Here is a 17642-nt window from a genome sequence, read left to right on the forward strand (position 1 = left end):
TTTTAACTGAAAAGGAGCAAGAAGCTATTTCCTGTTAGGATAAAGACTGAGCAAAATCTGCCTAGTTTATTTTGGCATTAGCAGAATTAGAAGACATGTCAGTGTTTTACAACTGTTTGAATATAGAATTAGCAAAACATTTTGGAATATGTTACTGGCTGACTCATCACACTGACATAATTGAAGTTCAGGGATCCAACTCAGATTTACAATAAAGAAAAAAGACAAATACTCTGCTGCAATTTTGGTTGGAGGCATTGGTGGTAAGAGAATAAAATATATTCTGGATTATTTATGCATGAACAGACATTAATATATTGTAGTTGTATTAATTATAGAACTTGTTTCAATGCTTGAAGCTTTGATTCTGTCAAATGAGATTAATTGAAGGGAGAAAATGCATGTTCACACAGGCAATATGTTGGAATAGCAATAGGCAGCATGTCATTACAGATCCAGTATCTCATGCTACCCCTGCAGCATGGGGTAGCTTCTCTGTTTTTGTTGCAGCCCAGCAAAGACTTTAGATAACTTGCTGTCTGAAATTATTGCTTCAGTTTGTTCATGCTCACTGAAGTGCTGTTTCTGTCTTTGGAAGCATTTTTGGATGCATTTCAGTGGGCCTTTTGAATGTTACTGCTATGCCTACTTAGCTCTGATGAAAGTAAGGAGGTCTCCGAACTTTCTCACTGTTTTTCTAGTCTTTGTTTAATAAATATAAAAGAAGGAACTATAGGTGCCTTTAAGCAAGTTTGCTGCTGAGAAGTTTAACATGAGGACAGAGTCTGATTTGCAGCCACATATGTCAGAGGTGGCTCTGACTTCTCCTTGGACTCTGCATGAAATACTTGTACCACCATCCTGAGAAAGGCAGAGCTACTCCTGCACCGCCTGGTATTTTGACTGTTTTACAGTGATGCCTGCCCTCATGGAGACACAGTGTGGATTCTACTCTTCTTAGCTGCCTTTTAACACCTCTCTGCTGTGTGTCAGCATCCTCCTACATCATCAGTTCTTCAGAACGGAAAGCAATACTTGTAATTAGGACCCTTCCTGCACAGGGCTCAATCTAAAGGCTTTTAACATGGCTGCCACTACTGTCCTCAACTGAAGAAGTGGAGGAAAAGAAGGCAAAGCCCCATTTGCCCAAATCTGTGTGCTGTGATAAAGGAGACAGTCAGTGTATGGTATATTTGGCCTGCCTGGGACCTCTGTCTCTCCATCCCATTGCTCTTCATCCCTTGCTGTCACTGACAGTGCTGACCTAGTGACCTAGGAAGGGAGTATCTGAGCTGGCTGAGATGGGTGTCCTGGCTCCTCTCCTACAAGCAAGCAGAGGAGGCAAGAAGGCTGCTTCAAGGGCTCAGGAAGGAGTCATCCTATGCTAGACCTCATGCCAGGTAAAAGAGCAGCAGAGGGAAATCCAGTCTCTTGACTTGAGCTAGACCCTGTTTGAAGGCAACAGTGGTCCTGGACCCCTCCTGCACCTCCTAAGGGATAGGCTGGGAAAGTGTTTGGATACAGAAAGTTACTAGCATTAGTTCAGCTGGTTAGAGCATAGGGCTTCTGATGCCAAGGTTGTGGGTTTGATCCCTGTATGGGCCATTCACTTCAGAGTTCAACTGAATGATCCTTGTGGGCCCCTTCCAATTCAGAATATTCTGTGATTTTGTGATTTAAGGGATAAAGTTTGTGCAGTGTTGTTTCAGCCATGGAGGCTTACAGTGCCACATACATAGTGCTATCTGCCTTACCGGTTTGGTCATCACCTGTGGAAGGCTGAACAACAGATGTTTCTGACAGGCAGGTGGACTTTTGCTCATCTGAGCTCCCCTCTGCTTTAAAAGAAATGGCTAATCCACCAGGATGTGGCTTGCTTCTTGTATCCATCAAATGACAGTCGTGATAGTCAAGCTCTTTAAATGGTGCCATTTGGTTGCCTACAACTTGTTGCCTCAATGCAGCAATGAACATGAGAACTGAAAGAGCGCTGCTTACTTGGACTGTAAACTTTGTCTTCTTGGAAGCTACTCTTTCACCATGAGGTGAGCCATAAGTTTAAGGACAAGGCAAGCAAGATGATATGTATTTATGTCAGATACTTATGGCACAAGTTCATAACATTTTACAGTCACTGTCTTGGTGTTTGCTATCTTGATGGCATCTATCACAAAATCAGACCAACAGGACTTAAACAAGAAAGGGGATCCCAAACTTGAGCTCAAACCTGGTGCTACCAGTACTCTGCATTCCCATTTCCCTGTTACTTCCTCTGTACCTTAAAATCAAATGTGTGAAAAAAAGACAACATATTTTGTAGCTACTTTACTCACCACCAAAAGGCAGTGATGGGTGCAACATACTAACTGTTTAGTGGTGGGCATCAGTGTAATGGAAAGTAGCACAAGCAGTGAAGACTAGCACTGTGTTCCGTTATCACTACAGCAGGAACATAAGAAGATAATATGCCCCAAGCTTTTGTCAGAAAACAGCTTGCTATGACTGCTTGTGCAGTTCTTTGTATAATTCAAAAGCGGTTCCTAAGCAAACATACTGGCTTATCCTTTGTAATCCACAAGGGGAAAGAGGACCATCTGGAGAATTATTCATGTTTTTACCTCCCATAACTTTTTGAATGTGTACCAACTTGACTCAGCTGCTTTCTGGTTATATTTGAGAATCTCATTCAACTGCAGAGAGCTGGCGATGGTTAACAATTGCAGCAGCACTCTAACTGGGTAATTCCTTAAGAACTACTCCTAGGAAAGGATTGAAACTCCTTGAAGTGATGGCTAATACAATTTGGCACCTAGCAATGGGAAGGATAACATTCATTACACAAAGAGCTTTCTGAAAAGCAACATCAAGTACTTTAGAGACGTGCCTTGGACCTAGCATCACAGGCACATTGTTGAATGTTATTGCAAAGAAGAGGTGATCTTCTCCAGGTCAAAGGTTACGCGACTGTCTGAGGTGCTAATTCTGCAGGCTCTGCTTCTTGAAAGACAGCTTTTGCAATATGCAACAAAATGTGTTAAGGCTAAGACAATGTTTTGACAGTTATTTTCCTTCTGCTCTGATGGCTTTGGCTGAAAGCACCACATCAATAACACTAAACAGAAGCGTGCAGAGATCTTGGCAGAGTTTGAGAGATGACTGACTGGGCTGGTGCAATGAAAGAAATCCCTGTTCTTCCTCCTGCTCAGAGCACGAATCCTGCAGGTGTAGAGAGGCATGTTCCCGGGGGTCAGTACAGGACTGCTTCAGGAGAGCTAGAGGCAGGCATCATATTGCAAAACTGAATCTTAACCTCCACTGTGCAAACCTCTTATTGAAAGACACTGATACATCTGTGACTAATGTGTTGCACTTGATCTTTCTTCAGTGTACTGACTTCCCTGCTAAGCATTTTCAAGCATTGGCACTTAACTGATTTATTTTAAAAGTGGATTTTGTCCCTGTTGAAGCCTTACAGCCTCTGCTGTGCATCACTCTCTCAGGAGAGCAGACTGACTGCAAAGAAGTAGATGTCTGTTTGCCAGAAGTGAGTGGCTCACTTTCTGTTATTTCCCCTTTTTCTTTTTTTTAGTTAATGATTTGTCTTGGTTGGGTTTTTAATCAAAGCCAGATTTTCTCCAATAGCCTGTTCTCCCTCGTGCATCTGTGGATGTGTGTGCACATGGGAGAGAGGGAAGCAAAGAGGGAGGCAGAAACAGTTCTTGGGCTTTGTTGACAGATGAATTCTTCCTCAGTTGTCAGGTTTCAAGCCTGTTGGCAGTGCTGCTGGTAAGTGGGAAAAAATACTGCTAGGAAGGGGAGGGCGAGGCTGACCTGGTGGGGGCTAGACCGAAGGGGCCTGTGTACTGCCACTCACACAGCAACAGGCAGCGTGGTAAGGCAGAGCTGCAGCCTTGGGGACCCCTGCAGTCATCGGACTCCCCACTGCTGCTCCTGCAGACAGCTCCCTTGTCAGCAAGGGATTTCCCTCCCCTCCTCCCTTGATAAAGATCCCTCAGCTGGTATTATGGATTGTATCCTTGGCTTATTGTAAAAGCAAAACGAAACAAAAAACAAAGGGAAAAAAATCCGTGTGGTTTTGCAATCTGGAGATGAGCTTTTGATCCTCCCGCTCAGCCTGAGGATGGTGACAAGCTGGTACAGCTGCCCCCTGTGTGTACCTGAGCGGTCCAGGGATGCCCACACAGTTCCGTTTGCAGGGAGGGGGGAGAAGTGTGTGCCAGAAATGTTAACTGCTCCCCACCAGCGTTAAAGGTGGAGAGTGTGCATGTGTGGAGGCAGCAGCCGTCCTCCCAGAGCTTTAACTAAAGCAGTAACCTGCAGCTATGGAGTCACCGACTAAGGAAATTGAAGAATTTGAGAGCAACTCTCTGAAATACCTACAGCCAGAGCAAATAGAGAAAATCTGGCTTCGTCTCCGAGGCTTGTAAGTAATACTTTTCTTTTCATCTCCTTCAATTTCCTCCCACTGTCAAAATTATTGTAGACTTTATATTTTCTTTCTTGCTGTACCTTCAAAATCTCCCAGCAGTTTCCACACCTGTTCTCCATAAATACAGTGACTTAATCTTAGCAAAAGATCAATTTACTTCCTTAAATTGAACTTCTTCTTACATTGAACATTTTCAAGTGGAAATGTAGAAATGCCATTAATAAAAGCATTTTAAGATATAAGCAGTTACTGGGATGATAATTACTTCAGGTGTTATACTGGAAAAGTTTTGTTATAGCCTGAATGGTACTTAGCTGAATTCTCCATTTTCAGTAATCTTACCCTTAGCTACAACATAGAGAAGACTTTTTCCCCACTGCAATGTACACCATTTCTAGCACTGACATGATGAATAAGGACAAAATAGGCAGAGAAGGCACAACTGGAAAACATTTCCAATAGCATTTGTAATGGCAGCAAATTCATCTTCCACTGATTGGACTGTACTTATTCTTTTATACCTTAAGCCTGACTTGCCATGAGATGACTGTACACTGTCTCCTGAGTAGAAAAAAGTATCTGTGCTTAAAGAACTTGGCATTGCAGAAAAGAAGATATAGTGTCTGCCTAGCTTATTTAGAAGCAATGTCTGGTGTCTTTTTCACATTCTTAGTATGTAAAATGCTGTCAGCCATTTGTCCATCAGTTCTTGGCCATGGCAAAAATGAGCATTAACCATGTTAAGCTACAACCCTTCCTGTGTTCAGAACATGTTTGTATTTTTTTCTTCAGCTTCACATGTTAAGTTATTAACATTTCAGCCCTCAAGGGAAAGGGAGGGAGGAAGGGACCAAGGAGGCTTGGAAACAGCAGATGCAAAAAAATGAAGAAAGAGTAGGCCAGTAGTTGAAAACAAATGGGTCCAAGTTAAACTTGAGTTGCTTTTTGGATGTTACTTTGTGTGAACAACTATGGTATGTTTTGCAAAGCATAGGCAAAACTTCTGTAGGACTCCAAGCAATATAAGACATATGCATTAACATGTGTTTTTCTCAAAGCATCATGCCAGGAAGCCTGTTTTGTGAAGGAAATTAATCAAAGTAGATGACAGCTGTCTTCCAAACCTTCCTAATAGAGGAGCCACACAAAACAAACCCTCTACTAGGGCTTCTTGAATTCCTGTTTAATATAGAGTTTAGAAGCATGCTGATTTGAGTTCTACCTGGAGTTCATAGGTAAGCAGCATTTTTGTTCAGGACCTCTCCTGCAGTTAGTACAAGGCAGTGTCTGTATATTATACATCAAGCTTGGGTCTCGTCTACCTTTTAGAAAGTTAGAAAAACTGTAAGACTTATTTTAGATGAGTAATAAGTAAACCTCAGGCCATTTTTCAGTATAACCCTCTTTGTCATCAGTATGTATGAGTGTAACGAACATGTCTCTTCTTCTGAGTTTCAAGATTGCCTAAAGAGGAGAGAGATTTTTTTTTCTGTAGAATTCTTAATCACTAGATGAAAACTGAAAAGAAGATTTTCCATTCCCAGTTATTTTATGGGGGCCTAGTGCATCCATACACACCAAACTGAGGTTTGGCATAATGTTTCATGATTTTTCTTGTCTGTTTTTATGCATGCCTATATGCATAAGAAAAACAATCAGATGTGCGCAACCCTCTTAGTTGAATCTTAAATAAGAGGCTTCATCCTGGAGAGAACAAATACTGCTTGAAAAAATACCTCTCTCCTCTGCCACTGGTAAACTGACAGCCATATCTCACTGGAATTAGTTACAAGGCACAACAGTGCTACCAGTGCAGTGTTACACAGGTACTGAGAGCATGCTGCTGGCTGAAGCTGCCTGGGGAGTTGTAGTCTGCAGCAGGCAGGCACCCAGATAGATAATTTGATCCTGACATCTCTTCTTAAATGGGAAGGGCTGTGATGATTTAAACAGTCTGAAGTCTCAGCATTGTGTTGGACATCTCCTTGGTAGGACTTCACCTGTGGCAGCTCTGGTACTTTCCTCTCCCTCTTCCCACCCTCAGTGCCTGCTGATGTGTCTATTCACAAAGACTGTTCGTCACCTGGCTTTTCTAGGGGGCAGGGAAGGGGGCTCTTTAAATTTTCACCCCTTCTCAGCCTGCTTGGTTTGAAGGGAATGGAATCCCAAAGGCTGCAAAGCTGCGGTAGAGTTGAGGCTCTTTTTGGATGCCCTTAATTTTCTGCTGAAGCAAGTCTGATGAGGGCTTTTTTTGCCTTGTGCCTGGTATTCTGTCTTGCAGGATGGCTGGCCTCTGGGAGTTTGGGCATGGAATGTGCATTTTCACATGGAGGTCTTTTGGACAGTGGAGAAGGACAGACTTTTGTGAGGCTGAAGCTAAGTGTCTGTTGCAACAGGAGTCATATGTTGCTGTAAAAGGCGGACAAGGTTTTGAATTTGTCTCTGGAGTGGAGTGGGAGGGTTTGCTTCTCCTTTCTGTTTTGTATCTCTCCAAAATGTAGTTTAGTCAGGACAACATAGTTGCTTTATAAGCGGAGCAGTGTGAGGTAGTGGTTGTTAAGCCATGAACAAGTTTCTTTTGCTTTTACTGTTTAAGAACCAGCTAAAATACTAATACAGTAAGAGTACTGAAATGTTTTTATTTGATATATACATATTCATGATGTAATAATTCTGTGTTGTACTTTATAAGATAATCTAGTCAGAGGACCTATAGTGTTTTCTCAGGTTTAAGAGAGCATGGTAAGTTGTCTTATTGGGCAGTAAATCATCTGTGGCAAAATCTTTGCGTGTCTCAAACCAGAGATCTAGAAATAAATGTTGTCTTTTACACATGACCTATTAGATATCAATTTAGATTTAATCACATATTAGAAAAAACCTTTCATTTATTTACTTTTAATAAACTTTGAGGAAAGATTTGTGAATAAACTGTTGCTGGGCAAAGGTACCATTAGAAGTATATGAAACTCTCTGAGGAAAATACTGAAAGTTGAGTACTGACAATTTTGCCTTTTTTCCTATGTTGCACCAGAATATCAGGGAGAAATTTAATTCAGATTTCTCATTGTAGGACCTCACCCAGCAATAGGCTGTGTAAACCAGAAATGCAGCCATCAGTGTCCTTTCTTCCATGGGAAGGAATACAGCAGATTTCATTGCATCAGAGGCCTCCCAGGAACAAACCTGCTTCTGAGTTTTAATGACATCACAAATGAATTAGACTGGAACAGCTTCACATCCCTTCAGGATATCTGAGGACTTTTGCTCTTGCCTGCCAGAGGGCTGCCTGTCTCTCGGGAATACTGCTGAGTATTGCAAGTAGTGCTTCTCCACCACCCTGTGCCTTCCAGTCCCCACAAGGACACAGGTGCTCTCACTCCCTGGCTCCTGATGGGCTGCCAGCTGCCTCTGCACTTTGTTTCATCAGGCAGGGCCTGCCTTTGATCAGTTTCCCCCTCTACCTAAGTAGTGCTCACCCTGCAAGAATCTATGTTTCTTAGGGATGTGTTGATTGTTTGTTTAATGCTCTTAATAGCTGCTGCTGCCAGAAAAAGATCTTGAGTCTTTTGCTCTGTTCTATCCTCCTTGCTCCATGGATCCTGTCCAGAAGACAGTCTTTTATTCAGACTTGCCTTATTCAGCTCTGGACTTGGACACTATGCACAGGAGTTACATGTGAGTCTTCCTTCCACTCTCCAGTGGTTGCTAATAACTCTGCTGAGATCGAGACCTTCTGCTCTGGAAAACTTATCCGTTAAGATTCAGTGGGAGCCCTTACAGGTCAGTGTTAGCAGTGGAGCTTGGAGAGCTTATTTCAAAATAAGTGGTTTCAAAATTGCATGGTTGCTTTTCAAGCTGATGGTTTCTCTGTGGAGGTATGAGCAGTGGTGGCTGTGTTGGGGTGCTCTTGTTTTTGCACTTGGAACCCTAGCTGTGAGACTTAAACATCCATCTGCTACTTACAACTCTTAAAGCTTCATGAAGTGGCTTCACTTGCCTTCTGATTTCTCAAGAACAGAGAAAGCACTGAAGCCGTTTTCAACACTAGGATTAGATGTTGCATCTGAGAACAAAGAAGATTGCAGAGGCTTTTTGAGTTTCAGTAGAGATGTGCTAGTTTGTGGCAGCTGAAGATGCAGCTTGCAGGTATTTTTGGTTTGATTTTGGTTGCCTTTATGCCAAAAAAGAAAACCTTCTTTTTCTAGCTATTACAGTAGTAGTACATCATCACTGGTTCCTCTGCTGGGATTTACACACTGAAGGAGGAAAGGCGAGAAAATGGACCTTAACCTCCTTCACACTTGCTGGGACTATAATGTTGAATTGCTAAATACATAATAAATCCCTTCATTCTCAGTGTAGTCTTTCCTCATGCTGTTATTTTCATAGAATCATCAAGGTTGGAAGAGACCTTTAAGATCACCAAGTCCAGTTATCAACCCAGCACTACCACTGTAGCCCTAAACTACTAAACCATCTCACCCAGTGTCAGATCCCGACACCTCTTAAACACCTCCAGGAATGGTGATTCCACCACCTCCCTGAGCAACCTTTTTCAATGCCTGACCACCCTAACAGTGAAAATTTTTTTCTAATATTTAATCTGAATCTCCAGTATCTCATTTGAAGGTCTGGTCCTCTCAACTGTAGGCATGGTAGGGACTTGCCCCCACCTCATTACAACCTCCTTTCACGTAGGTATAGAGAGTGCTGAGGTTCCCTCTGAACTTCCTCTGCTCAAGACTAAAAAAATCCAGATCCCTCAGCTGTTCCTCATTAGACATGTCTTCTAGACTTTTCAGGACCTTGCCTTTTGCTGGACAGGCTTCAGTGACTCAATGTCCTTTTTAAAGCGAGTCACTCAGAACTGAATACAGTACTTGAGAACCAATGCTGAGTACTGGGGGATGATCACTTCCCTAGTCCTGCTGGCTACACTATTCTTGAAACAAGCCATCTATCATTTACATGCCATTTACCTTCTTGGCCACCTGGGCACACTGCTGGCTCATATTGAGCCAGCTGTCGAACAGCACTCCCATGTCCCTTTCTGCTGAACAGCTCTTAAGCTGCTCCTCCTCCCCAGGCTTGTAGGGCTGCATGGGATTGCTGTGAACCAAGTGCAGGACCCATAACTGTTGCTTTGTTGAGACAGACATAGCAGCACGACACTTACTGTAATCCAAAGCTGTAAAAGTTTTTTTATTTTCTCTACTGCTGCTCTTATATCTCTTCACAATTGCTGTGGGTTACTGAGATTGGCTGCTTAGCAAACAATGACCATTCAAGCAGTAAAACAATTAGCTATACAAGCAAAAGTATAGTTGTTATATATTATCTGCAAATTCTTCCTTGTACACACTTAACGTCCCATAACAAGAACATCTTCTCCTTACGTCTAGAACATCATCTTTCACTGATTATCTTCTTGGCTTTCTCTGTGGGTTTCACTGAAGCTGCAAAATTTCACGGTGCAAAATCTCTTGGGTAAATTCTGACTGTCTTTAGGTCTGACTCTGTGAGGCTGTCAGTCCAGCTGTCAGTCTCATCACATAACTTCACCTTACTAAACCTCATGCTGCTGTCCTCAGCCCATTGATTGAGTCTGTCCAGGCCTCTCTGCAGAGCTTTCCTACCCTCAAGCAGATCAACACTCCCACCCAACTTAGTGTTTTCTGCAAATTTACTGAGGGTGCCCTTAATCCCCATGTCCAGATCATCAATAGAGATGTTTAACAGGACCAGCCCAAAACTGAGCCCTGGGGAACACAGCTAGCAACCGCTTGCAGTTCCCTCATTATTCTGGGGTGGGCTCACAGACTTGTGAGTGTGTAATTGGCATAGCAAATCACTAACCATATCCTCCTGGATTACGGGGGCTTCACTCATTGCCCAATCATCAACTTCCAGCTCAGGGAGCTGGGTATCCTGAGGACAACTGGTCTTGATACTGAAGACTGAGGTAAAGAAGCCATTATGTACCTCTGCCTTTCCTGTCACTACACTACCCTCTGCATTCAACAAATGGAGACACTCCTTGATCCCCTTTTTGCTGCCAATGTATTTGTTGTTTTTAACTGTAGTGGCCAAATCAAGTTCTAGTTGGGCTTTGGCCCTTCTAGTCTTCTTTCTACATGACCTTGCAACATCCTTATAATTCTCCCAAAATACCTCACTCTCCTTCCAGAGGTAATATATTCTATTCTTTCCCCTAAGTTCAAGTTCTTTGTTTAACCAGGCTGGTCTTTTTCCCCTGACAACTTGTCTTTATATATATGGGGACAACCTGCTCCTGAATATTTAACAATCCATTTTAAAGCACATACAGCCTTCCTGGACTCCTTTGCCCTTCAGGCAGGACTCACAGTCTCATGACACCTCACCTGGTGAGCATCCAGTTCTAGGGCCCCCAATATCAGAAGGACATAGACTGCAGAGCACCAGAGGAAGCCATGAAGATGATCGGAGGCTTGGATCATGTCTTCTATGAAGACAGGCTGAGAGAATTGGGGGTTGTTCAGCCTGGAAAAGAGAAGGCTCCAGGGGGACCTTATAGCAGCCTTCCAGTACTTAAAAGGGGTCTGCAGGAAAGCTGGAGAGGGACTTTTTGCAAGGGCATGTAATGATGGGACAAGGGGTAATGGCTTTAAACTTTTAGAGAGAATGTTTAGTTGCAAGGAACAAATTCTTCACTATGAGAATGGTGAAGCACTGGAACATGTTGCACAGAGAAGTTGTGGATATACTATACATGGAAGTGCTCAAGGCCAGGATGGACAGGTCTTAGAATATCTGGTCTGAAAGGTCTCCCTGCCATGGGGTGGGACTAGATGATCCTTAAGGTCCCTTTCAACCCAAACCATTCTGTGATTACAAACAGCAATCTCTGAACTGTGACACGAATAGGATGCTTGAAATTGAACTCACTAAGAAATTTGATGGGCAGATAAGGTATAAACATATGTAAAGCAGTGCCTTTGAAAACTTCATGGTTTTGCTGAAAATCAGGAACAATATTCAGCATTTATGGCATATCCTCAGCTTCCTCTGCAAACCAGCATGCATCCTATCAACAGTGAAGAGGTCCCAGTCATGGATCTTGTGTAAGACCAACATTTTCTTGAAGTAAATGGTGAAGAAGCAGCTGATTTCATTGGGAAAAGATGACCTTTGGTGGCTGAAGATGATCAGGCAAGTGTTAGAGTGCCATTGTTGAGTTACCTGTTTCCCTGTCTTATATGAATGTACTTTACAATATCTTTAGAATTCCTTAGTTGAAAAATGTCACTTAGGGAACAGCTGGTTCTGCCTGTGACAGTATACTGATCTGATTAAATTTTATTTATGTGGCCATCATAAACAGGAAAACAGAGAACTCTTCAATTCCAGAAGCACACTCTACATTGGGGTGATCTTATGATGTGTATCCCATATCGCTGCCCTATGCCCAGAAATTAATTTCTGTGCCTTTCTATGCCTCTAAACTGAGCCTGAGAGGGGGAAGGAAAAAACTGAGCAAAACTTTTTCAAAGCAGTTTGCAGCTTGTTCAAGGTCACATACAGATAGCAATTTGTTTCCCAGCTGCGGCAGGGGAGGGAGGAAGCACCCGGCTTGCTGCTCCCAGGACAGGTTTTTTTGGCCAGTGGTTCAGCTGCTTTTTCTCCGGAGAGAGACTGAGAGTTGAATTTTTCCTTCCCTGGAATTTCGGATTTTCTCCCTTTTCTACTGGACTGCTTGATTGCTTTAACATCAGAGCACATCGGGAGGACTTTCCACTGGGAACAGAGGGCCTGGCCCTGGGCCAAGCCCCAGCTCCGAGGAGACCAAAGGGAGGACTCTAACATTTTCCCAGATTTTTCCTCCACAGTGAAAGATTTTATTATTTAGCATTATTTTCCTTTCCCATGTGTTTGTTAAATAAATAGTTTTATCTCCTTCACTTTCCTTCGAGGAAAATTTATTTTTCCTGAACCTGGTGGGGGAGGGGTGGTTGTGCCTTCTCTCAGACGATATATTTCTAAATTTGGCCAAACTGGAACAAATTTAGTGGCTTTTAAAATGACTTTGTCCATTAATATTTTACCTCACAGAAGACAGTAGGGTATAGAAAAGTCCATCAGAAAACACCACTTTATTAGTAAGTGTGTAAGTTATGTTGGTTTTCAAGTGGAAAATAAGGTATGCTAATTAGTTTCTGGAGGTGAAAGAGGCACAAAGGCTTTCTTTGGTCTTGGTTGTAGTCCTCCTGAAGGTCCTGAGTTTCTAGGTTTAAACTGAAGCCCTGTTTGCCCTGAGAGAAGAACAGAGGTACCTTCAGTCATATTTAAATGCAGCTGCTACCACCCTTTTTCTCATTTGGCTTTCTTGATGGACATAGACAGGGATTATATGTCAAAGAACCATGTCAGAAAACCTCTCTGTAGACATCTTAGGTCCAAATTTCACTTTTCTCATGGTTGTCAGAGTTCATAGAAGGATTAGAAAAGTCTCATTTGTCAGCAAGTGGATGCTGGATAGGTGCTGGAGGTAGCAGTGCAGCCTAGAGATTCCTGGTTTGGGTGAACTGTGGATATGGATGTCTTGATTAGTTTTGAAGTTTGCCAGGGTCTGGTTGATCTATAATATTGTTCTTCATGTAGAGTGAAGAAGGGCTCAATTTCACCAGTAAACTAACTTGTAACAGCTTGTTTTATACTGCCTGTGGTATAGTCCATGAAGGAGCAATGGGAATAGGCGATGTGTTACCAGCTCCTAGTCTCATGCCTGAAAAATGGACAGAGGAGAGAATATATTCAAATAAGTAGAAGAACAGAACCTTCAGGAAAAGGTAATAAAAACCAATGATGTTTGTAATTGTATTTATTCAGTAAACTGATACATTTTGCCACAGTCCTGCTGTGTTTGTTCCACAGACTGACTTTCTTTTGAATCTTAAGTCAATATATGAGTCCTGTAGGTAACAAAAGAGGGAAGAGTTTGTGTTAGTAAAATGTTGACCAAGAAATAATATACACTTTGTTTTTTTCCATAATTATAAAAGAGCTTTTATTCTTCTGAGGATAGTACGAATGAAGTACATTCAGCCCAAAAAGCTTACTTCAGCAGTCATAAAAACACCACAATCTGTCATAGAAGAAGGGGTCTCTCTCTGTAATATTAAATTCAGTGCTTTTCAAATATCACTTCTATAAAGTTTGCAGTCCTGCAAGAAATGAAAAAAGTTATGTTTATGAAGATGAATTTAAACCTTAAGTCAAAGTGAAATTAAGAGTCTATATCTGGAATTCTTTTTTGAAACTGTCTTGGTGGGGTAGGAGTCCATACAGAAGGAAGCAAACCTGATGGAAGACATCACTGAAAAATCCTCTGCGTGTGTGTTTTAAAAGCTGTGTGGAGAGGTCATCTCCTAAACTGCCAATTTTTGGTGGATTCAAACACTACATTAAATCCAACTCAGACCATGAAAGGATTTTTATTTAATTTGTTTCTGTTTCTTCCTGCAATTCATGTGAAATTTTCCAGTTCCAGTCATTATTGTCTTGTTTCCTCAAAAATCACTTCAGCCTCTTCAGAATCCTAGAAAAGGTCTGACTCTGATCCTGACTGGCAGGCGAGGGAAGCTTGAGGTTCACATATTAGGGCTGACCTGGTAAATTCACCAGAAACAGTGAAACCTCTACAAGTGCAAACTGCTCTCAAAATACTGGGAATTTGGATAAAGCAGAGCTTTTCTAGAAGGGCTTGTTTCATAGGGTTTGTAAGGATTCATAAGGCTTTTTCTGATGTGAATTGTGTTGTACTAGAAAGCATTGATACCGGTGTGTTTTAAGGGGTAAAATTAGAATGCAGTTCCTGGCCTTTGGTGTGGTGTTGGTTATTTATTTATTTAAAATTTGTTTTTCCTTTGTTTTCTTTGATTAAACTAGGTTTTCCAAGTAATTGGTAGCTTAAGAAAAGTTCAGCCCTACGATGGTGCAAAAATTTCCTCTGACAGTCTTCAACCCAGAGTTGTGCTTAATCTGAATTGTAGATAAACAATAATCCTTTCTCCAGCAGACCCAAGCCTTTGCCCAAATTTGTTTGGAACTGTCTTGGATATTTGAAAAGCAGATTAAATTTGAAGTTGATTATAAATACAAAGAAACCAGTACTAAAATTTTGCAATAGATCAAGAATCCAACTCAAACTCCGGTGAAACTCATTCTAATTAACTCAACCAATTGACTTCAGTGAAGTCAGGATTCCCCAAAACAATTGGTAAGGTCATAATTGGGGACTTTTTGCATTTTTCTGGCAAAGAAGATGGGTGCAGAGTTCTTGGAGAGACATGGATCTATATGGTTGTCAAGGAGAGGTTTGAAAGGCTGTGTCTCTGCCAAGAATTCCAATTCAGGTCACAGCAGTCTGACTTGCCTTCTTTGGGAAGACTTCTATGCCTGTCACTTACTTCTGTGGGATGCAGAAATTCACGTGAGCTTAGGCATGCAGCAGAAGATTGTCATGATCTTTCTTGTCAAGAGAGATTATAGGAGAAATTTTAATTATTAAGATGCATATAGAAATGTATGACAACAACGTATGTACAAACATCCTGAATGGCTATTTGTGTCATTTGTGTCATATGACACTATCTGTGTCATCACTTTAGGAGTGTTTTTTTACACTAATAGAGATAGATATTGTTCATGCACAAAACTCCTAGCCAAGACAGAAAGTTCCACAACATCCATCTGTAGCATGAATCCTGGCTTGGTACAATGCTCATTTCAACACCAAGATTAACACAAGTTGGACATAAGATCTGTGCAATTTTTAACAGCTAAGGCTATACAGTGCCCTTGAGCTACAACTGTGGCAGGCAAGGCCAAAGAACAGAAGCAGAGCATTTACCTCCTTACAAGGCTGAGCAGTTCGGATGATTGCTGTAAATGATGCTCAGATCACACTTCCTCCCATGCCTCTTGTGGAGCAGCTGGTTTTCAGGGATTTACTAGCAATAAGCAGTTACTGGTGTCTGTTAAGCAATGAATCTGAATACACAATTTAGATATGCTTCTCTACACATATTGATGCAACAGGGACAGCTACAGCCAGATGGAAGAACTCTCCTTTTTCAGACTTGCTTGAAAAATAAAAGGAGAGGAACCTGTGGGAATTGAGACTGGGAAGGGAGAATTGGGAGATCACCTACAAAAGACCATACTGACTTATAAAAAGGTTGGAGAGGACAACCAGATAGAGCATTTTAAAATAAATTTTTTTTTAAAAAGTGATGGTGGGAAAAGAGATAGTCCTGTGAGTTCTTCAGATTCCTACATGTAAACACTTGATAGATTTCTTTACGTTGAGATTGGAATAGTTCACAGCATAACATATAAGCAAGTCATTTAGGAGTTTGAGTTCTGCTGAAAATCACAGGGCTGCTTTTAAGGGCATTTGAAAATGTGACCCATCTGTAGCATTTTTTGCATCTCTTAGATTCTAGTGAAGGCCTTGAAGGAAAGCCTGGTTTCTGCAAGAACACTGCTGGTTGCAACTGCTGTCCAAAAATAATGCTTCTGTGTTACCTTCTAAGCATGTCTTTTTTCAGAGGAATGAGGATCTCTTCTTTAGGAGGTCAGTGCTTTGTTTTGTTAGAGTAAGGGGGAACTTATTTGGTACCTTGGCCACATTTTTGCTGTACTACCTGTCAAAATTCTTCCTCCCATGTGTTCCCATTAACACTGTCGGGGCAGTTATTTTTCCTTTCTCTCATTGCACTGGTGTTACACGTGCAGAGAGCCTACAGATTTGGATTCAGTTTGACTGGATGTGTAGAAGTAACTCATACTGTACAAAGAGTGTCTTTAAAGTGCTTTTCTGAGAAAGGGTTTTGCATAAATGCTCAGTGATCTCTAAAAGACTTGTTCCTAATTAGCTCTATTGCAGTGAAAATATTCTGCAAATGGAGAAGAGTGAAATTCCTGAGTTAAGTAAATTTGCTGAATAACTTGGAGTAGATTATCATAATGGTCCCATGTAGCCTCACATTCTATGAAATGTCAAATTTCAGTTTGAATAACCTATTTACTTTATGAAGTCAGATCTGCTCCTCTTCTGGGCCAGAGGCAGGGAACTTGACTCCTCCCTTAAAGCAGCCAAACTTCTAAGAGCTAGATTTACTGTCTCAGCCATAGCAGCTGGTATACAGAAAGGACAGGACTTACTTATTTAAATACATCTTTATATCTGAGGCTTCTGAAGACATATCCCACTCCTTCCCCCATGGTTTCTGTGCCATCTAGATACTTGTGAGACAGCTGATATCAGGATGGAGTAGGGTCTTAAGAAATAAAAATCTTGCACTTCCTCTTTCATTCTCTGTGTACATGCTCAGCACCTGTTCCCATCTATTCACCTGCCCAACCCAGTTCTCTCTCCCAAAATTTCCTCCTGTGTGGCAAAATATTCCCATGCTGAGACCACAGGACAGTGTTTTTGAGCTTGCAGGTAGCAGTACTGCCACCTCTCTCTCTCGCTTTCCTCACTTCCTTCCCTTTACCCTCATGTCTAATTCAGTGGAGCCAGCCATGTACTATCACATCTGTGTCATTCATGCCTACGGAGGGAAGGAAAAAAGATGGGCAACCTTCTTTACTCTCTGCAGAAAATAATGTTGTAGTGATATGGAAGTGGTGTGAACAGAGCAGCAGGCATCCTACAAAAATGATGAACCCTGCTGCAACCAGCAGTCTTGAAGGTAGGAGCCTCTGTGAAGGTAGTAGCCACTTCTCCTCTGCAAACACGTTTTCACTAGCTATCCTAGAAACCCATCATCATTCACATTAGTTTCCTCTGTAATGTCTCTGCTCCTGAAGACATGCACAGTTCTAGGAAGCTTAGAAAAAGAGCATTGGCTCTCCATGAGAAGTTTAAAAGTTGCATTTTCCTAAGAGTGACATTTAATATCTGCCCTGCTAGTGAGGAAGCACTATCAGGACAACAGCAGTCCTGAGTTGCTACACAAAGTAGTGTGGCTAAAAGGCTTGAATAATTTTCAAAATCTACCATGGTGCTGAAGGAGGGGAAAGTTTGGAGGTGAGGATGAGGAAGTGAACCTTCTTTTGGAAAGGGAATACTGTATCTTTGTGTAGAAATTTTTTCTCCCAGTGTTTAGGCTTGCTTAACAGTAATCCAAGTATATCAGAT

General features: G+C 41.8%; 1 protein-coding gene across 4 annotated transcripts in view; it reads left to right on the forward strand.

Annotated features, from left to right (window-relative positions):
- The window catches only part of PDE1C (phosphodiesterase 1C), a 369889-nt gene that overhangs the window by 98859 nt on the left and 253388 nt on the right, over positions 1–17642 (forward strand). For 2 of the 4 annotated variants that reach the window (XM_048296146.1, XM_048296150.1), the window contains exon 1: positions 3901–4444. The exons of the other annotated variants lie outside the window; for them this stretch is intronic. In XM_048296146.1, coding sequence (XP_048152103.1) covers positions 4344–4444 — 101 coding nt within the window. In that variant the 5' untranslated portion in view covers positions 3901–4343. Of the gene's footprint in view, positions 1–3900; positions 4445–17642 lie in introns of those variants that run through there. 4 annotated transcript variants of the gene reach the window in all.

The sequence above is a fragment of the Corvus hawaiiensis genome, chromosome 1 (assembly GCF_020740725.1).
Source record: "Corvus hawaiiensis isolate bCorHaw1 chromosome 1, bCorHaw1.pri.cur, whole genome shotgun sequence".
NCBI lineage: Eukaryota > Metazoa > Chordata > Aves > Passeriformes > Corvidae > Corvus > Corvus hawaiiensis.